Raw genomic sequence first — 15515 nt, forward strand, 5'->3', positions numbered from 1 at the left:
CCGTGCCATGCTGCTGGCAAGAGAACAGTCGGGCAAGAGCGGCTCCATCATACAAAAAGACCAGTACGGCAAACCACTGTGAGTATATGGAATTTTTTGCTCCACTGGTGTCATTGCCGGTGTAGTATGTTACCTGTGTTGTTTCGATGCAGAATTTAGTCCAAATGCTCTGAAGTTTATCGAACGTTTAATTAAACGTTGTTTTCTTTAATCAATGTTTATCAAACGTTATTCTAACGTCTTTTGCATAGTATCTGACTAGTGTAATGTCGTGTCTTCCAGAAGTAGATTCTCATTGCTTGGCTCGCGAGATTCTGTGTGATAAGTAGTAGGTTGACCCGTCTCTAGAAAATGTACTTTTCCTTTCGCTGACTAGAAAATGTACTTTTCCTTTCGCTGACATGGTCTATTGTTTTGGTCATGTCATCACAATTTTTTCGTGGTTGTTTCCAAACTGACGTACGTCCACCTACAGTTCTCGAGGGCCTTTCAATTGTTGCGCGCGAAATATTGGCTACATTTTTATTTTACTCACCTACTTGATTCACTAATTGAAAATATTTGTGGCTAATGTGTATTACATAGGCGCTGTATATTTCTGGTTTTGTACCACAGCAACTGTGTATGAGACCGCGAAGCGGTACCCGCTCTCAGCATGTTTGGGAATCACTGCAGTTTGTATCTCTTACCTTGCCAATGACCCTTCGGCTTATGAGACGATGAAACACTTTGGTATCCATGGTGAAATACTTTGGTATCCTTATTGCTCAAAACGACAGATGCAACGGAACAAACTTTGTGATATATAGTTGCAAGTTGCCTGTGGGTCGAAGAGATCGCGTTTAGATGGAGAAGCCTGCGTCTGAAGCGAGCAAAGGCTCTGTCTGAGTCGCTAAGTCCCTCTGACGCGATGAAGCTGCCGGTGAGCTCTGCCTAAGGAGCTTAGTTTCTCCTGTGCTCACATCAACGTCTGCTCTCCTTCTTTTTAAGAGCTGCGCAAGAGGAAGCTCATTCTCTTCTCAATTTCGTTGAATTGATATATGATTGTTTTTAACGCATTTTCTCATTTATGGAAAAAAGGCTCTATTGTGCTCGTCATGTCCGTCCGTCTGTCCGTCCGTGACTTCACGTTTTCGTCGACGAGAAAATGCGCTCTGTCACTCACTGCAATGAGTACTGATGTAATATTTTTTTGTGGAAGGTGCACCATAGATGCGTTTTAAACGAAACGTCTTTCCATTTTACGCAATGTCCAATACGCACGTTGGTTTTAAAACGGGTTAAGAATTGTTTCAGAAGCTCGATGTTGGCTAAGGCTTATTGTTAAGGGAATTAAATTAAAATAAATATAATGAAAGCGGAAAATATTCCTGCAACAATTAAATGCCCGAGAGAAACAGGAGATCTGACTTGTTCTAACTAGCGTACGATGGCTTAATGGAATCAAAAACACGCCGTAAATGTAGCCGAGTGAATATCGCGTTCATTCTATGTATTTTTTCTTCTGAGAACACGATTTTATATTTAATAGAAAATATTGTCATTTATTTTCAAGTGTTTTCATTTTCAATGCGCTCGCTGCTGAACCAAGTCTCAATTCCTACTTGGTTAAATTGAATGTTCGAAGTATATCCCGTAGAGTTTTCATTTATACTTTTCATGATACTATATTTTCTGACCATTCACTGCAACTGTGCAAGTTTTCTATAAGCAACTCTACATTATTTATCTTGCTGCGCATTGAACTGATCTTTACAATACAGGCTAAAACGTCTGTACTGCGCTCAGGATCGGTAGTCGGGGAGGCGAGTTTAGCAATCGATCGCTGCTTGGCCGTGCAGACCGCCATGACAGCTTTGGGCTCTTCAGGGACGGGGCCATGTGCAAAAGGAAGATATGAAATTCAGATATACATGATATTCAGATACATATGGACTTCAGATGGGTATGAAGTTCAGAAGCATATGGAGTTCAGATTGATATGAAGTTCAGATGCATATGGAGTTCAGATGGTATGAAATTCAGATGGGCATGAAATTCATAAAGGTATAAAATTCGTTTGAGTATGAAATCCAGAAGCACGAGGATGAGAAAGTATGTATAACAACTGGAAATGATCTCGTCTAACACAAGGAAACAGGTTCTTTGGTATGACTGGGGTGGGAAAACATAGTTTCAAAACTGAGGATCGTTAGTCCATGTTCTGAGGATCGAGGCCATCGAGGCCATGTTCTGAGGATCCAGAACATGGCCTCGTTCCTCATCGAAAGTGGAGAAAAGAAAAATTTGGATATCCTGATAAAAACTGGTCGACAGAGTGGAGATTGTAGGTTAGAAAATGTTAGAGTATCCGGTAGTGGGCGCTAACTCCCCTCGTAAGGGGAGGGTAAGGGAGGTCATGTTTCTAAGGGAATAAACGGGGAGGAAGGAGCATGTTTCTAAGGGAGTAAAGGGGAAGGAAGGGGCGGGGGAAATTTGGCTGTGATTAAAGCTTGCATTTAGCTGAGCTGCGCAGGAGTGGGGCGGCTCTCGCTGCCAGGGAGGCCATTTCTGGCCGGTCGTGTTGTGCTTGCTTAATTCAAGTGCTGCTTCCGAATATTGCAGTGGCCGAATAGTTGATTGTTATGCGCTTTTACTTGAATAGCATTTACAAAACTGCGTATTTATTTAACCATTGCGTTGTTTAATTTATTTATGTGCATTGATTTCGAGCAAGTCATGTTGAATTCTGAAGAATACCAGAGATGATTAAGTTAGGTATTGTCCCCCAATCCTGGAAACTCCCATAGAGTGTTGGGTAATGTCCTCAATCCTGGAAACTCCCATAGAGTTGAGGAGGGGACGCAGAGACTGCTGTGGGAGGTTGGGGATGCCGTAGGATGGGAGGTTGGGGATGCCGTAGGATCCCCTCGGCGAGAGTGTGATAAGACCGTCCTGCTGCCACCCAGCATCAGCCTCAGTACGACACGCGTCCTCATGAGTGGCGGTCCTCGTGGCGACGCTCCTGATAACCCACGCCCTCACCAGACGATTACAAAATTCGCTTAATTATTCTCTTTTGTGTGCATTCGTCGAGTCCATATCACCCAAATTTGAGTTTGTGATCCTCGCTATGCCACCAACGTCAAAGCCTTATTCTTCACGCAGCAAAAGTGCGCGACCGAGCTTCAGTTGTCTCAGTTTGAACTGTCATGGCAGGAACGAACTCTAGCTGCTGTGATGCGCCAGCTTCAACATTCTTGTTTAGGATTTCCCCAGTGTTGTATTTATTTATCGACATTGAATAGAAGCAAGTAAGGCTTTATGCCTCAAACCTTCCGACACTTGAAATAAACCATTTATGAACGTTACCCACAACCTACACCTCAATATCATGTATGTTGCACTCGACGAACGTTTGGAATCTAATTCCAATGTATTACCAGTGTGAAAAGTTTCGTAAAAAAAACTTCGTGCTTCATTGCCTTGTGGGTTGAAAATGAGGCGAATTCTAAAGCGAAACCATCAGAAAACTGAAGATCAACGGAGTATTGCACGTCCATCACTAGAGAACATTTCCCCTCTGATACTGTGCATTTTTAAAAAACGGAGTAGGAGGGCTTATTCTGATTGATTCATTACGTTATATCGCGTCTGACCCTTCAAACGTACGACTATCGCAGTTCCGCCTTGCACGGCTGGACGCGCGATCAGCAATTGAAAGTCGAAGAAAGTTTCGATGGGTTTCTAAGGTTAATATAAATGATGGATTCTAAATTCTTCACGCAGACAATTACCATTTTGGATTGAAGAGAGCAGTGCTGTTGATGTTACTCGCTTAACGTGATAGTTTGCGAAATTATAGAAAAAGTGATAACATACGAATCATTTCGATGGGCGCTAGACGTCGGAAAAAATGTGTGCTTAAAGTAGAACAGTTGAAAAATATTCCCGGTGGTGTTAATCATATTTTTTAACTGTGAAAAAGGTTTTGAAAGTGTGAACTTAGAATGAAATACCGGATTTTATTGGTAAATGTGAATATCGCTCGCAATTGAAAATGTGATCGTCGCTGGCGCTCTCATTGCGTGTGTGTATGTCATGTCCGGTGATCGTGTAAACATCGACATGATATGAAACGCCGACATGTAGTAGAAAGTTGTCATGGTGTAGGATCGTGAAGCTGACTTGAAAAAATCGAGCTCACGTTGATGCGTTCTCGCAAGGCTCCGCGTTACCGGTACCCTGAATATTTTACTCTCGTAACGCACTATTCAATATTTTACATAAAATCAGCTCATGGGGCAAAAATTTGTAAAGTGTCTACTAAATAGTTTTCCCAGCTATTGATGGTTATTCAATAATAATCGCGAGTGTTTTTCGTCGATTTTGCCGGCCGCGTCAAATGCAACTTTTTTGGCATTTCTCAAGTCGAGATAACGTTCTATAAAATGCTAGTGTCGATCAATGTCCGCTTATCTCGCTTTCGTACGACGTGAAATCCGTTGGCGCTACCATATCTACTTATCTATGTCTAACTACAGAATTTGTCTGCTAAATTAATTAAATTCTGTCATAAAACATGATGAATTTGATGAAGTTTTGTCGCATAACGTGACCAATTCATGCCTTAAAACATGATGAATTGGATAAAGTGATGTCGTGAAACGAAGTCGTAGAACACGAGGGAAGTGCGATGTATCTTAGGTGGAGGAGCGCCGCTCTCGTTGTGGTGGGGTCTCCTCGCCCCATGTAGTCGCTAGCCTTCTTCTCCTATAAAATCACTAAAGTCTTCCAGAATCATGTGATTTTTAAGCTAAGGTAACGTAACGAGTCTTCCATTGATAAGCCTTCGCGTTCAATTATAAGTCGTATAATAAGCTCAGTGTCGATTAGAGTTACGGTGCTACACTTGGATTATGCGTAGGTCTGACTTCGTCATTCATGCCCTTCGAACTCTGTCTTCCGATGAGATTTGTAGTCTTTCTTGAGCGTCTTCCAATGTACGTGAACGCTTGCAGTAGCTAATCATTCTTTAAGTAAAATAGATCGTCTTAATTAAGGTTCGCGTTTGAATATCTGCCTTGGACATCATGCTCGTCAAGGCTCCTCCCGCCCTCTAAAACCCTCGGTGACCAATGACGAATTTCTTCATTTGTTGGCTCGCATCGTTATGAGCCTTGGCCACCTCGTCCGACAGTTCGGTCGTCTTATCCATCCCTGTAATTCAAGTTCGAAAGTTTAGAGCGTCTACGTTGTCGCTAAACATCTCGTCATAGTTGTATTGTTACGAGAGCGTTTTATCGAGACACGATCATGGTCGGAACTCCGATGAAAAATTATGAATAGACAAATATGCTAAATTTCAATCCCGCCGTACGGAAACGATTTTTTCACCCTTAGACATTTTAAGGGACGTTTAAATTCCGCTTATATTGTAAAGCTAGAATTATCCGCTCGGAGTAATGGTATAGTTGTAATGTCACGTCGCGGTGCGGTAGGAAGATCGAACAGCCCCGGGCTAGCCCGAGACTCGAGCAGCTCGTGGGCTCGATGTCTCGAAATTTCGCGTGTACGCGAGGAAAATCTTTACCAGTCGTCCATCCGCCAGTCGAGCGTTGAATTCCGTAATGTGGACTGCGGTCGCCCATCTCGCCGAGGACACTCAGTTCTAGGCATCAGCAGGCCGGACCTGTCTCCTTCCCGTCGCCTGGCTTCAGTGATCGAGACAGACGATACCTCCTTTGCCAACTCGTCTTGCTCAAGCTTGATGCCCGCGCTGCGTTCGTGCGTCACGATAGCTCAGCGTTCCTCCACTCACCGCTCGTCGCCCACAGCGTCCATCGCGAGCACTTCTGCCGCGCTAGCGACGGTGGACGAGCAATGGCCGCGGATGGTGGCCACGCTATTAGCGCAGCAGTCTGCTCTGCTACATAAGCTCGCTGCTGCCTCCGAGTGCCGCGCCAGCTCAGGCAGCGGTGCCGCTCTTGTGCCTCCTGTGATGCTGCCGCGGCGTAAGTGGCGTAACCGACGGAACCGACAACGCAAGAGATTACGGCGTCTGTTTTCGGCGACGGGTGCGTTTGTGTGCCCCGCGCCTGCGACGGTGGAAGATAAAGATGATAAATCTCCTCCTCGTCACGAGCGTTGCGAGAGAGACTCGTCTGTGGGTAGCTCGTCGCACAGCTCCCAGGACGAGCCGCCCGCTTCCAAAATCCGCCAACACACTCTCAGGTCTTACGTCAGGTTAGACATTTGAATTCGACCATTTCATCTGATCTTACCGTTATTATATAACTTAATAAATAATAAGCATTTCTGCACGTAGGTCTTATATGGGTTCGGCACTTGGTTGCTTATTTTTTTTCTGACTGCACAATAGTTCTGAAATTTACGAGATGTCTTCGCGTGCCTCTATTTGACCTTCGGAACTCGTTTGCGGGCCAGCCTTGTAAGTTATGCTTGGTGGTACGTTACCGATTTATGCCCGTTATTTATCTTTCGACGAACGAAAATCTCATGGATTTTTTGGTTTGTCAATAAAAAGAATAAATCTGTGTGATCACATATTGTAATGTGTGTAACGACGGTTTGCTGGTGTGTTGTGTTGCAGCGTTCACGAGACACACGCGGTGGCAGAGGCCCAGCACGAGAAGAACGCTAAGCTGAAGGAGGCGTTCGGCATTTCCGAGTATTTCGTGGAGGGTTCGTCGTTTGACCCGCAGCGGCGGGCGAAGGAAGAAGTCGTGCGTCAGGCCAGGGAGGCTGAGGAGGCGGCCAAGCGTGAGGCTGAGCGAGTGAAGGAGGCGGAGAGGCGTGAGGCGGCCAAGAAAGAGGCTGCTGCAGGAGGCGTCAAGACGTACGCGTGGGTACGGACTCCATCACCTGAACCCTCCACCGCCACCACGGACTCCAAACTCAAGAAAGACAAAAAGAGAAAGAAGAAGAGGAGTCGAGACAGGTTAGTTGTAGGACAAGTAGAACTTTTTTGACGTTTATTGGTCAAATTTGTAGAGATATCAGATTTTTTCTTTGAAATATCCATTTTTGTAAATGGTAAGTCAACTAAACTCTCAAGTTTGCAATACATTTATGTTTCTCTCATGATATAATTATGTGTGTCTTTAGCAAAATGGTTGTTGATGATGTACATGTTAAAAACTAAACGACAATTCCTCATCGAATCATTTCAAAATAATGTTTATACTGACGACATTGATGATAAAATTTCCTTTTGTCCAGGTCGTCGAGCTCCGAGCCTCCGAAGAAACACAAATCCAAGAAGCGGAAGCGGAACAGGTGAGGAGAAACTGTTCTATTATGTGTCATTAAAGATGAACTCCCCACGCTCGTGTCACTCACGTGGCTTATTCTTGTCTTGTGTAGTTATTCGTTTGTCTATTATGCCTCGTGGCTTGTGCTCTGCGTAGAAATATGAATTAATGGAATTATGGCGTGTAAAAATGTTCCCAACCGATACATTATCAGTCGCAGTCAGAGACATCTATTGATATCTCAATCTGGAGTAATATTATTTGTCATACATTTTCTAGGAACTTGACTCGTAAAATCAAAACGGCTCGAATTTAGCTCACTTTGTACAAAAAAATAAAACTCGCTGTTAAGAATTTGAGTTGCGAAAGTTATCTTGTATATAGAAATGTTACTCCTGTAAATAATGAAGCCAGTACAATGTCGCCTTCAGGTTGTATAGCATCATTTTAGTTCAAACGATCATCGTTATTTATGCGAATAAAATTCTTTGTATTTTGTAAGTTTATTAACAGCTGGTGATACGCTCGATTCCCGTACCTCTTTGAAACTGGTACTACAATCGTTTCGAGTACCCTTTGGCTAAATCTCTTCCAAATTCCCTGTAAAAAAATTTATATATCTGGATGTTCCTGCTATAGCTTCATCCTATGTAGTGTCAAAATTTATTTCAGCCGAGGTAAGAATTCGAAGAAAAAATGTGCCCTGGTCGTAGTTTACTTGGTGACGATCACTAGCCGCATTCGGTAAATTTTTTAGGATTATAACTTTATTCAGATATGGAGCTACCCAATATATTTTTATGTGGTCTTAATTTACGCGATACTTCACCTTTTACTCCCAAATTGTACCTCTTGTCTGAGTGCTGTTTTTACGAACAACCAGCATATTATCGACCAGGAATTACCAGCGTATGACCGTTCAATTTGTAATCAGTCATACGCATCTTGTTTATTTGTCCTCAGTTCCTTTCACTTGAAACTCGGAGATTTTGAAAATTTTAACCAGGTTTAAATTTCATGTGTCATACTTTATTAAATTACTCTTCAAATGCTGTTTTTTGTAAAATCATCTCGTTGCAAAACAAATACTTCATTACGAAAGTATCATTCTGAATTCGATTTGTACTTGAAGCCTAATTAATTCCGTCATTTTCTCTTTGGCAAGACTTTCCTAAACCAAGGTTTGTGGCAAAGGTAATCTCTCCTTAATGTTAGCCATGTCTAGTGATGCATTACTTTACACACTGAGCTGTACGAGCGACTGATGTGAAACACTTTCTCGTTTAGTCTTCACAGGCGGTGGGCTGTTTGTGGAGGGGGGTTAGGGTCGCGGCGGTTGACTGAACTGGGTTAGGGGACACTGTGTGGGGTTAGGGGGGTGCTTCGGTTGACTGTTTAGGAGTTAGGAGCGTGCGTTGTCGAAAAATTTGGGGTTGAGGGTTAGCGGTTAACTGCGTTGATAGGATTAGTTGACTGTAGGATTAGCACCTCCGCAGTTGACAAGGTTTGGTTGGTGTTTACATTATACAGTGGTTAAAACCCGCATTTCGAGGGTTTCCTAAACGTTTTAGATTCTATCGCCATCTCCGTCATGATTTCATGCTTTCAGATATGATCAGACAGGTTGATAGGTCGCTTTACTATCACATGCAATGTGTTTTGTAAAATTGACATGATCTAACATACATACAAGGTTGTCAATAAAAAGAGGTTTTCCTAAAAATTATTTTTATAGTCACTCAATTTCCTCTCGTCAGTCTCTTAATTATTTGCTTATTTGTTTATTTTGGCACAAAACGAGGACGTTTTGTTTTGTGATTTAGGTATGCATTTAATTCTTTGACAATGCGTTAATGTTATGCATCTTTAACGAATTATTTCTGGAGCTGTATTATGGACGTTAGATCTGCCCTTTCTGTCGAGTTCTTTTGTCTCCACAAGTATCCTACCCCTCACAGTTCACTTATCTCTTCCTTATAATTCCAATGATAAATAATTGATCATTAGCGACCATTTCAAGGCCAGAAATGGACATACAGGCTTTCAATCCGCCTTAGTTTCATGCATCATTTTTCAAATGAATAAAATTTGACGTTTCATTTTCTAAGACCGGCCTGTCAACTTCAATCAAATTAGCTGCGTGCTATTATTAGTTAGTGTGCGCATCAACTGTTGAACGCTTCATCATTTAGATCCTTTCAACTGACTCATCAGTTCAGTTGCCATCCATAATGTCTCCGTGTGATCTTAGTAGCATCAATATGACCTACCGCTTGAGCTCTGTTTGGTTACTGTGTAGGTGTCTGCAATTTCCACCTCGTTCTTCTCACTTATCTTTTGGTCGATCAAGCTTTGATATTCTTATCTCTCATGCATACTTTAATTCCATATATACTACTCGATGTACACTTGGTTATAATTGTTGCATTTACAAGAACTATAATTTCTATTTGTGTCAACCTTGAGCTCCTTACCTTTGATGTGTCTTATAAACTGCACCCAGTTTATCGCACCAGCGTCGCTGTTGATTCTTTTGCTTCTTGTTAGCTCTTGTCTCTGCCACTGCCCTGTCATGAGGTGTAGCATGTCACGTAATGTACCAAGGCCCGAGTTTTAATTCTAGAAGAGTGCTTGCCTAAAAATCACTCTTTTACCAATATTTAGATTTTTTCTGACTCGGGTAATTTGGATATTTCTGGTATCTCTTGAAGCAACATTGATATTATTCACGCACAGTTCTTACTTTAACTGTCGTAATAATACTTGCGTATTATAAACTAAAAAATTACACTTTTTCTGACCGTCTATTATTCTTAAAATGTTTTTTCCTGCTTAAACGAGGTATTGCATGATTATTTTAATTGAATTTCACCCATATCTCAGTTAAAACTACTATGTTTTACATGTTCGGCTACTTTATGCATTTTCTTTCTTTCTCATTTAACCTGGTAGAAAGGAAAGAAGTACCGAACATTTCAGTGCCCGGAAGCGGCCGGTTCCATACCACCGGCCCACGCCGCCCCCCGAGAGCGACTCGTCATCCTCTTCGTCGTGGTCCAGCAGGAGTCGCAGCCACAGCCCCCAGCGCCGGGGCAGCTGCCTCCGCCGCTCCCGCAGCAGGAGCGTCTCCTGGTCAAGACGACGCTCCCCTTCGTATGGCAGGACAAAATAATGTGCTTAAATACCTCCTTTGATAATGTGCTGAGTTATATACCTACTCTGGTGATATGCTTGATTACTTTTCTTGATGGGCCAAGCCATAATAACGTCTACCATCGATATTGTAACATCAAACATGTTATACTCGACTAAAGTGACGTGATTTATTGAGTCATGCGTGTAGATTGTCGTACATTCAGATTTGAAATCCTGTCATCAAGAACAGATCAATATCGCGCTATGCTCTGAAAATAGTCTATGTACAGAGCGAGATCCACACGTTTGCTGGTGCCATTCGCGCTGTTGATAAACCTAGTCGATGGATGAGAGGGTATAATTTGTTCTTGATCTTGAAGTTAGTTTGGACTAAAACATGTGTACGTAGAGCCGCCTCGCTTCTCAGTGTTGTTACTCTCTCACGAGAAAGAATCATGAGAGTTTATTGCTGCGCTGTACAAAGTATGTGTGTTATAACCTACCATTTATATTTTTAAGGTAATTGATATCTAGTTGGAAATTTATATCGATTGCAGTTGAAATAGAATCTTGATAGGAACATTTCTTAAACTTGACAACGTTTCATTCGATGCTTAGTATCATAGTATGTCTGTAACGTAAGTGGACATGCGCTGCGAAGCTCTGCGCGCTGGCCGGTCTCTTGACGAAGCCGTCTTGAATCGGCTCAACATTTACCTCTGTCGACCATGATGGTTCAGTGCTGACCTACAGCTCATAATACTGATCTTGGATCGTTTATAACGTTACCTGTTTGGAATGTTCAGTTCGCAATACCAAGTCCGATGCAATACAACTTCTTTCTGCTACCACTGCTGCGCAGCTCCAGTCTGCACATTAATTTGATATGAGATTTAACGCAATGTGGCAACCGCGAGCGTTTTGCTTCATTTATTGTATCTTTGAGTTGCTCTACGTCTTTGATTTCTAAAGGTTTACTCGAGTTTCCAGTTCTTTAGATGCGAAATAGATTTAAGTATCCGAAATACTTGGCTTACGTGTAAATATTGGATCCAAAAATTTTAAAAAGTTCTAGGCGAAGTCAAAGAAAATGCTCTCGGTTGCCAGGATGAATGTCACTGCTGCTGCTGCTGTTGCTTGGTTATATTAATGAAGCAAGCGCGAGGGGACGAGGAGTTGCAATGTCGAGCAGCGCCCAATCATTTCCAGAATCCAGATCATTTACATGAATTCATTTCATCTCCGATTTATTCTTGAAATTCACTGACCGATATTTCTCGAGCATCGGTCTAGCAAATTGTAATTTAAATTTCAAACTTGTGATTTTCGTTAAAGTTGAATAATGGGCTGAAGAGTTGTACAATGCAAAACACTATTGCAATTTTAATTTTTTAAAAGCTAAATGCACAGCCTTGGTGCTCCTCCTAAGCTTCAGGTCTCAGTAATGAAGCTGTTGTTAAGTTTGAGCAAATATTCACATCTGGAGGTAAAGTTTGCCTTCTGTGGTGTATCAAACTCTTTAATAATAATTTCAGTTCATCATTCCCTGTTTGTTAAAGACGCAGTCGCCCCAATAGACGCACTATCAACATTGCTCAGCAAATTTATGCAATATATTCTTTTGAAAATTAGTGCCATTGTCGTATGAAAAGTTGGATGTTAAAATATTTGTAGGCGATTTAATTTTTCTCGCGTGGTGAATAGTAATTGACAAACGAGAAGCGTATTCTAAATCTCGTGTCGTTTGTGAAGCCAACATGTTAGTGATGATACATCCTACTACCTAGTTATTAATGATACATCCTACTACCTAGTTATTAATGATACATCCTACTACCTAGTTATTAATGATACATCCAACACCCTAGTTTGTAATGATATGTGCAACGAATGCTTTAACCCAATTGAACTATTGAGTGTCGTCAACCTTATTTCTATTTGAAGAAGCTTGTTTATTAGGCTTAACCTCGACATATTTATAGCGTAAGCATTTCTTTATTGATTTAATATTATTATTTACTTGAAATAATTAAAGTTTACGGAGATCTAATTGATGTGAGATAATTTTGGTCGTTTACTGATTAATAATGAAACTCTAGTCACAAGCTTCAACAGATGATAGTGTTTCTACTAGTCACAAGCTTCAACAGATGATAGTGTATGAAAGTGTTTCTAGTCACAAGCTTCAACAGGGGATATTGTATGAAAGTGTTTCTAGTCACAAGCTTCAACAGATGATAGTGTATGAAAGTGTTTCTAGTCACAAGCTTCAACAGATGATAGTGTATGAAAGTGTTTCTACTAGTCACAAGCTTAAACAGATGATAGTGTATGAAAGTGTTTCTAGTCACAAGCTTCAACAGGTGATAGTGTATGAAAGTGTTTCTAGTCACAAGCTTCAACAGGTNTCTCGAATGCAACGTAAGTCTGCTCGACTTATCCATAGAAACATCAAGTGCATTTTTGAGTTACCCAGTGCAGTTGTTGTGTACAATTAACTTAACTAATTTTTATCCTGTCTCGCCACCTTAAACATTCTTTAGTATCTTGAGGTTAATTCTTCAGTTCATAAGTTCTACTCGCACTATAATTGGTCTTGCTATGAACATATAAAATTCAGGGTCACACATGTTTTTTCTTTAAATTATTGTAATCGTCAATGCGTTTTACAGAGATCCGTAAAAAATGTACGTGTATACCAAGACCATTCAATGAAATTTACCACTTGATAATTTTCATCGCTGGAATACAGAGATCTTTCAGTCTTCTTCCACCTAACTCCATATATTTTCAATAATTACTCTTTGATGGCTGATTTTTCACTATCTTGCGGTCATTGTAACTCTGATTTTTTTGCCTTTCACTTCAATACGCCTCAATTACAAGACTTCAGTATCGACCATATCAAAGTACATCCACATTAATCCTAGGTCTAAAGTACATCCAATTAACACCATGCACTCTAGATTTTTCTCTGGGCATGAGTTCTGTTACTTTTCTTCTGCTCCTGATCTCTTTAAAGCGAGTAAAAGATTCGTATAACATCCTTGTAATGTCAGCTCCGCCGTCCATATCAAGTATCTATCGCACCGATTCGTTGCTGCTGCTTCTGCTAATTTTCTTACCTTCTATCGCCTTTAATATGTTATCGAATTAATTTTCAACTATGAATAACTTTTCGTTGTTCTCATAGATTGTTCATTTGTACAGTCTTCTTAGTCAATGCAATTAATAATCCTAGAACTGAATGTGTGTAACCTGTACATTTGTTTTCTATATTTATAATAGACGTTCAATTCTTCAAACTCCACTCTACCGTATTGCTTGCTCTCTGTCGTGTCTTCTTATCTGTGAATGTTTGTGTGCATCAAAACTACATTTGCATGCTCACATAATTTTCTGACAGACTCTCTGTTCTCCTCACAGACCAGCACCAGCACCACCACCAACACCAACAGCAGCAGCAGCAGCAGCAAAAGACACCAACAACATCGATCTCTTAGCAGAGAGCAGAGTCCACAGCGCACCAATAAAAGAAAGAAGAGCAGCAGCAGCAGTAGCAGTAGTAGCAACAGCAGCAGCAGCAGTAGCAATAATGAGAGTGACAGCAGTGATAGCGGAGGCAGCGAACGTCATGCATCGTCCAAGTCTAAACCCCGGAAAAAGAACGCGTTGCGGAAACGGAGGTGAGCTGCACACGTCACCTCACATCCGCTGCTTCCTGCTCGTGTGTACTTAATCGACGTATTGTCATCTTAGTATTTTTATTATTTACTGAGACAAAAACAGTCATTTCTTCAAGTGTTGAGTGTGATGCATTCTTAGTAGTGAACCTTTGAATTCATTAATAAAGAGTTCATTTTGAAGCACCGGACACAATTATCGGATTCAGCGCACGAATTTTGTTGACAGGATCCCCCTTATTTATTATGTCTGTTTTCTCCTTGATCCGTTGAATTATTTCCTGAATCGCCTTCGACGTATTATGTTTATTTTTATAGTGTATTGATAGCCGCATGTATTTTGTATACCCGTCTAGCGTGTGCTACCCTGTAGCTACATTCATTGTCTTACCCGAGGCCGTCACTCTAATTGTAAATCAATGCTTATCAGGCAGCACTTGCATATTTTCATGCTCGATAACTTACAGAGATACTGTTTTGTGTTTTTATTCCAGACTAGAATAGTTAATTTAGCGGACAGCAATTTTTATTCGTTCAAAAACTGGAATTCTTTTTAAAAATATGCTCTCATGTTTGCCTTGTGCCATTACTTACGTCTACATTGCTTGTACTAGTTTACTTTTCATCTACGAAAAATGGAAAATTTATAAATTCTAAACTTTCTACAATTCAATATTTGATGTGTAGGTTTTGTCTTTAGAATCGTCTTTGCCAAATGACAGAATCTGCGTCTACGTGCAGCCTGTGCTTTTTTTTGTAACTTTGTAACACGAGCGACTGTTCTACTTCCACTCACTATAGAATAAATATTTGTTTAGTAAAAGTTTTTTTTTCATTTTCCTCCTGAACACATTTAATTTTTTTCTTCATGATACAGTTTCAATTGTAGCTTGCACGCGATGTAATATCCTCTTTGAACACCCGCATTGCTGTTCCATTGGAGCTTCACTTTATTTCATTTCTCTTACGCTTGCCTAGAAGTAGTTTCCAGGTATAGAAGAGATGAATTTTTAGTTCCATTCACTTCATTTTTGTTTGGTTATATTCAGTGAATTTTATTTTGACTTTGCAGAGACCCTTACAGTATTTTCTGTCACGGCGGCCGTTTGTTTTCCTACCTTTACGACAGCCGATTGCAATTAGGTTTTTGGTTAAATTCTTCGGAAAAAATTCTTCGTTTACGACGTCGTTTCGCTCGGTTTAGGGTTTGCAGCAGTGATATTCCGTGTAAAATTGCACAATTTTACATTCCGCAGCTAATGACAATCTCCGTTAATGGTTCATTTAGAACGAATTTATGAACGATTGACATTCATTTAGCGGCGCGAGAGAACTCACTTGAATCGGTATGTCTGCACAATCTGATGAATCTTGCTCATAGTAGTTTCAACACGTTTCATCAACTTTGATTTTCAACTTTGTAACTTTAGCGAATCAGTTTGAA

The 15515-nt window shown here is 40.9% G+C and overlaps 1 protein-coding gene across 2 annotated transcripts in view; it reads left to right on the forward strand.

The window, feature by feature from the left end:
• LOC108667744 (serine/arginine repetitive matrix protein 2) overlaps positions 1–15515 on the forward strand; it is a 25625-nt gene continuing 10110 nt past the window's right edge. Inside the window, exons 1-3 of one of the 2 annotated variants that reach the window (XM_047884082.1) lie at positions 1–78; positions 6593–6940; positions 7222–7278. In XM_047884082.1, the coding sequence (XP_047740038.1) occupies positions 8–78; positions 6593–6940; positions 7222–7278 (476 nt within the window). In that variant the 5' untranslated portion in view covers positions 1–7. Of the gene's footprint in view, positions 79–3338; positions 6226–6592; positions 6941–7221; positions 7279–15515 lie in introns of those variants that run through there. The other variant, XM_018154809.2, reaches the window with a different exon arrangement.

Source organism: Hyalella azteca, unplaced genomic scaffold, assembly GCF_000764305.2.
Source record: "Hyalella azteca isolate HAZT.00-mixed unplaced genomic scaffold, Hazt_2.0.2 contig14517, whole genome shotgun sequence".
NCBI classification, from domain to species: domain Eukaryota; kingdom Metazoa; phylum Arthropoda; class Malacostraca; order Amphipoda; family Hyalellidae; genus Hyalella; species Hyalella azteca.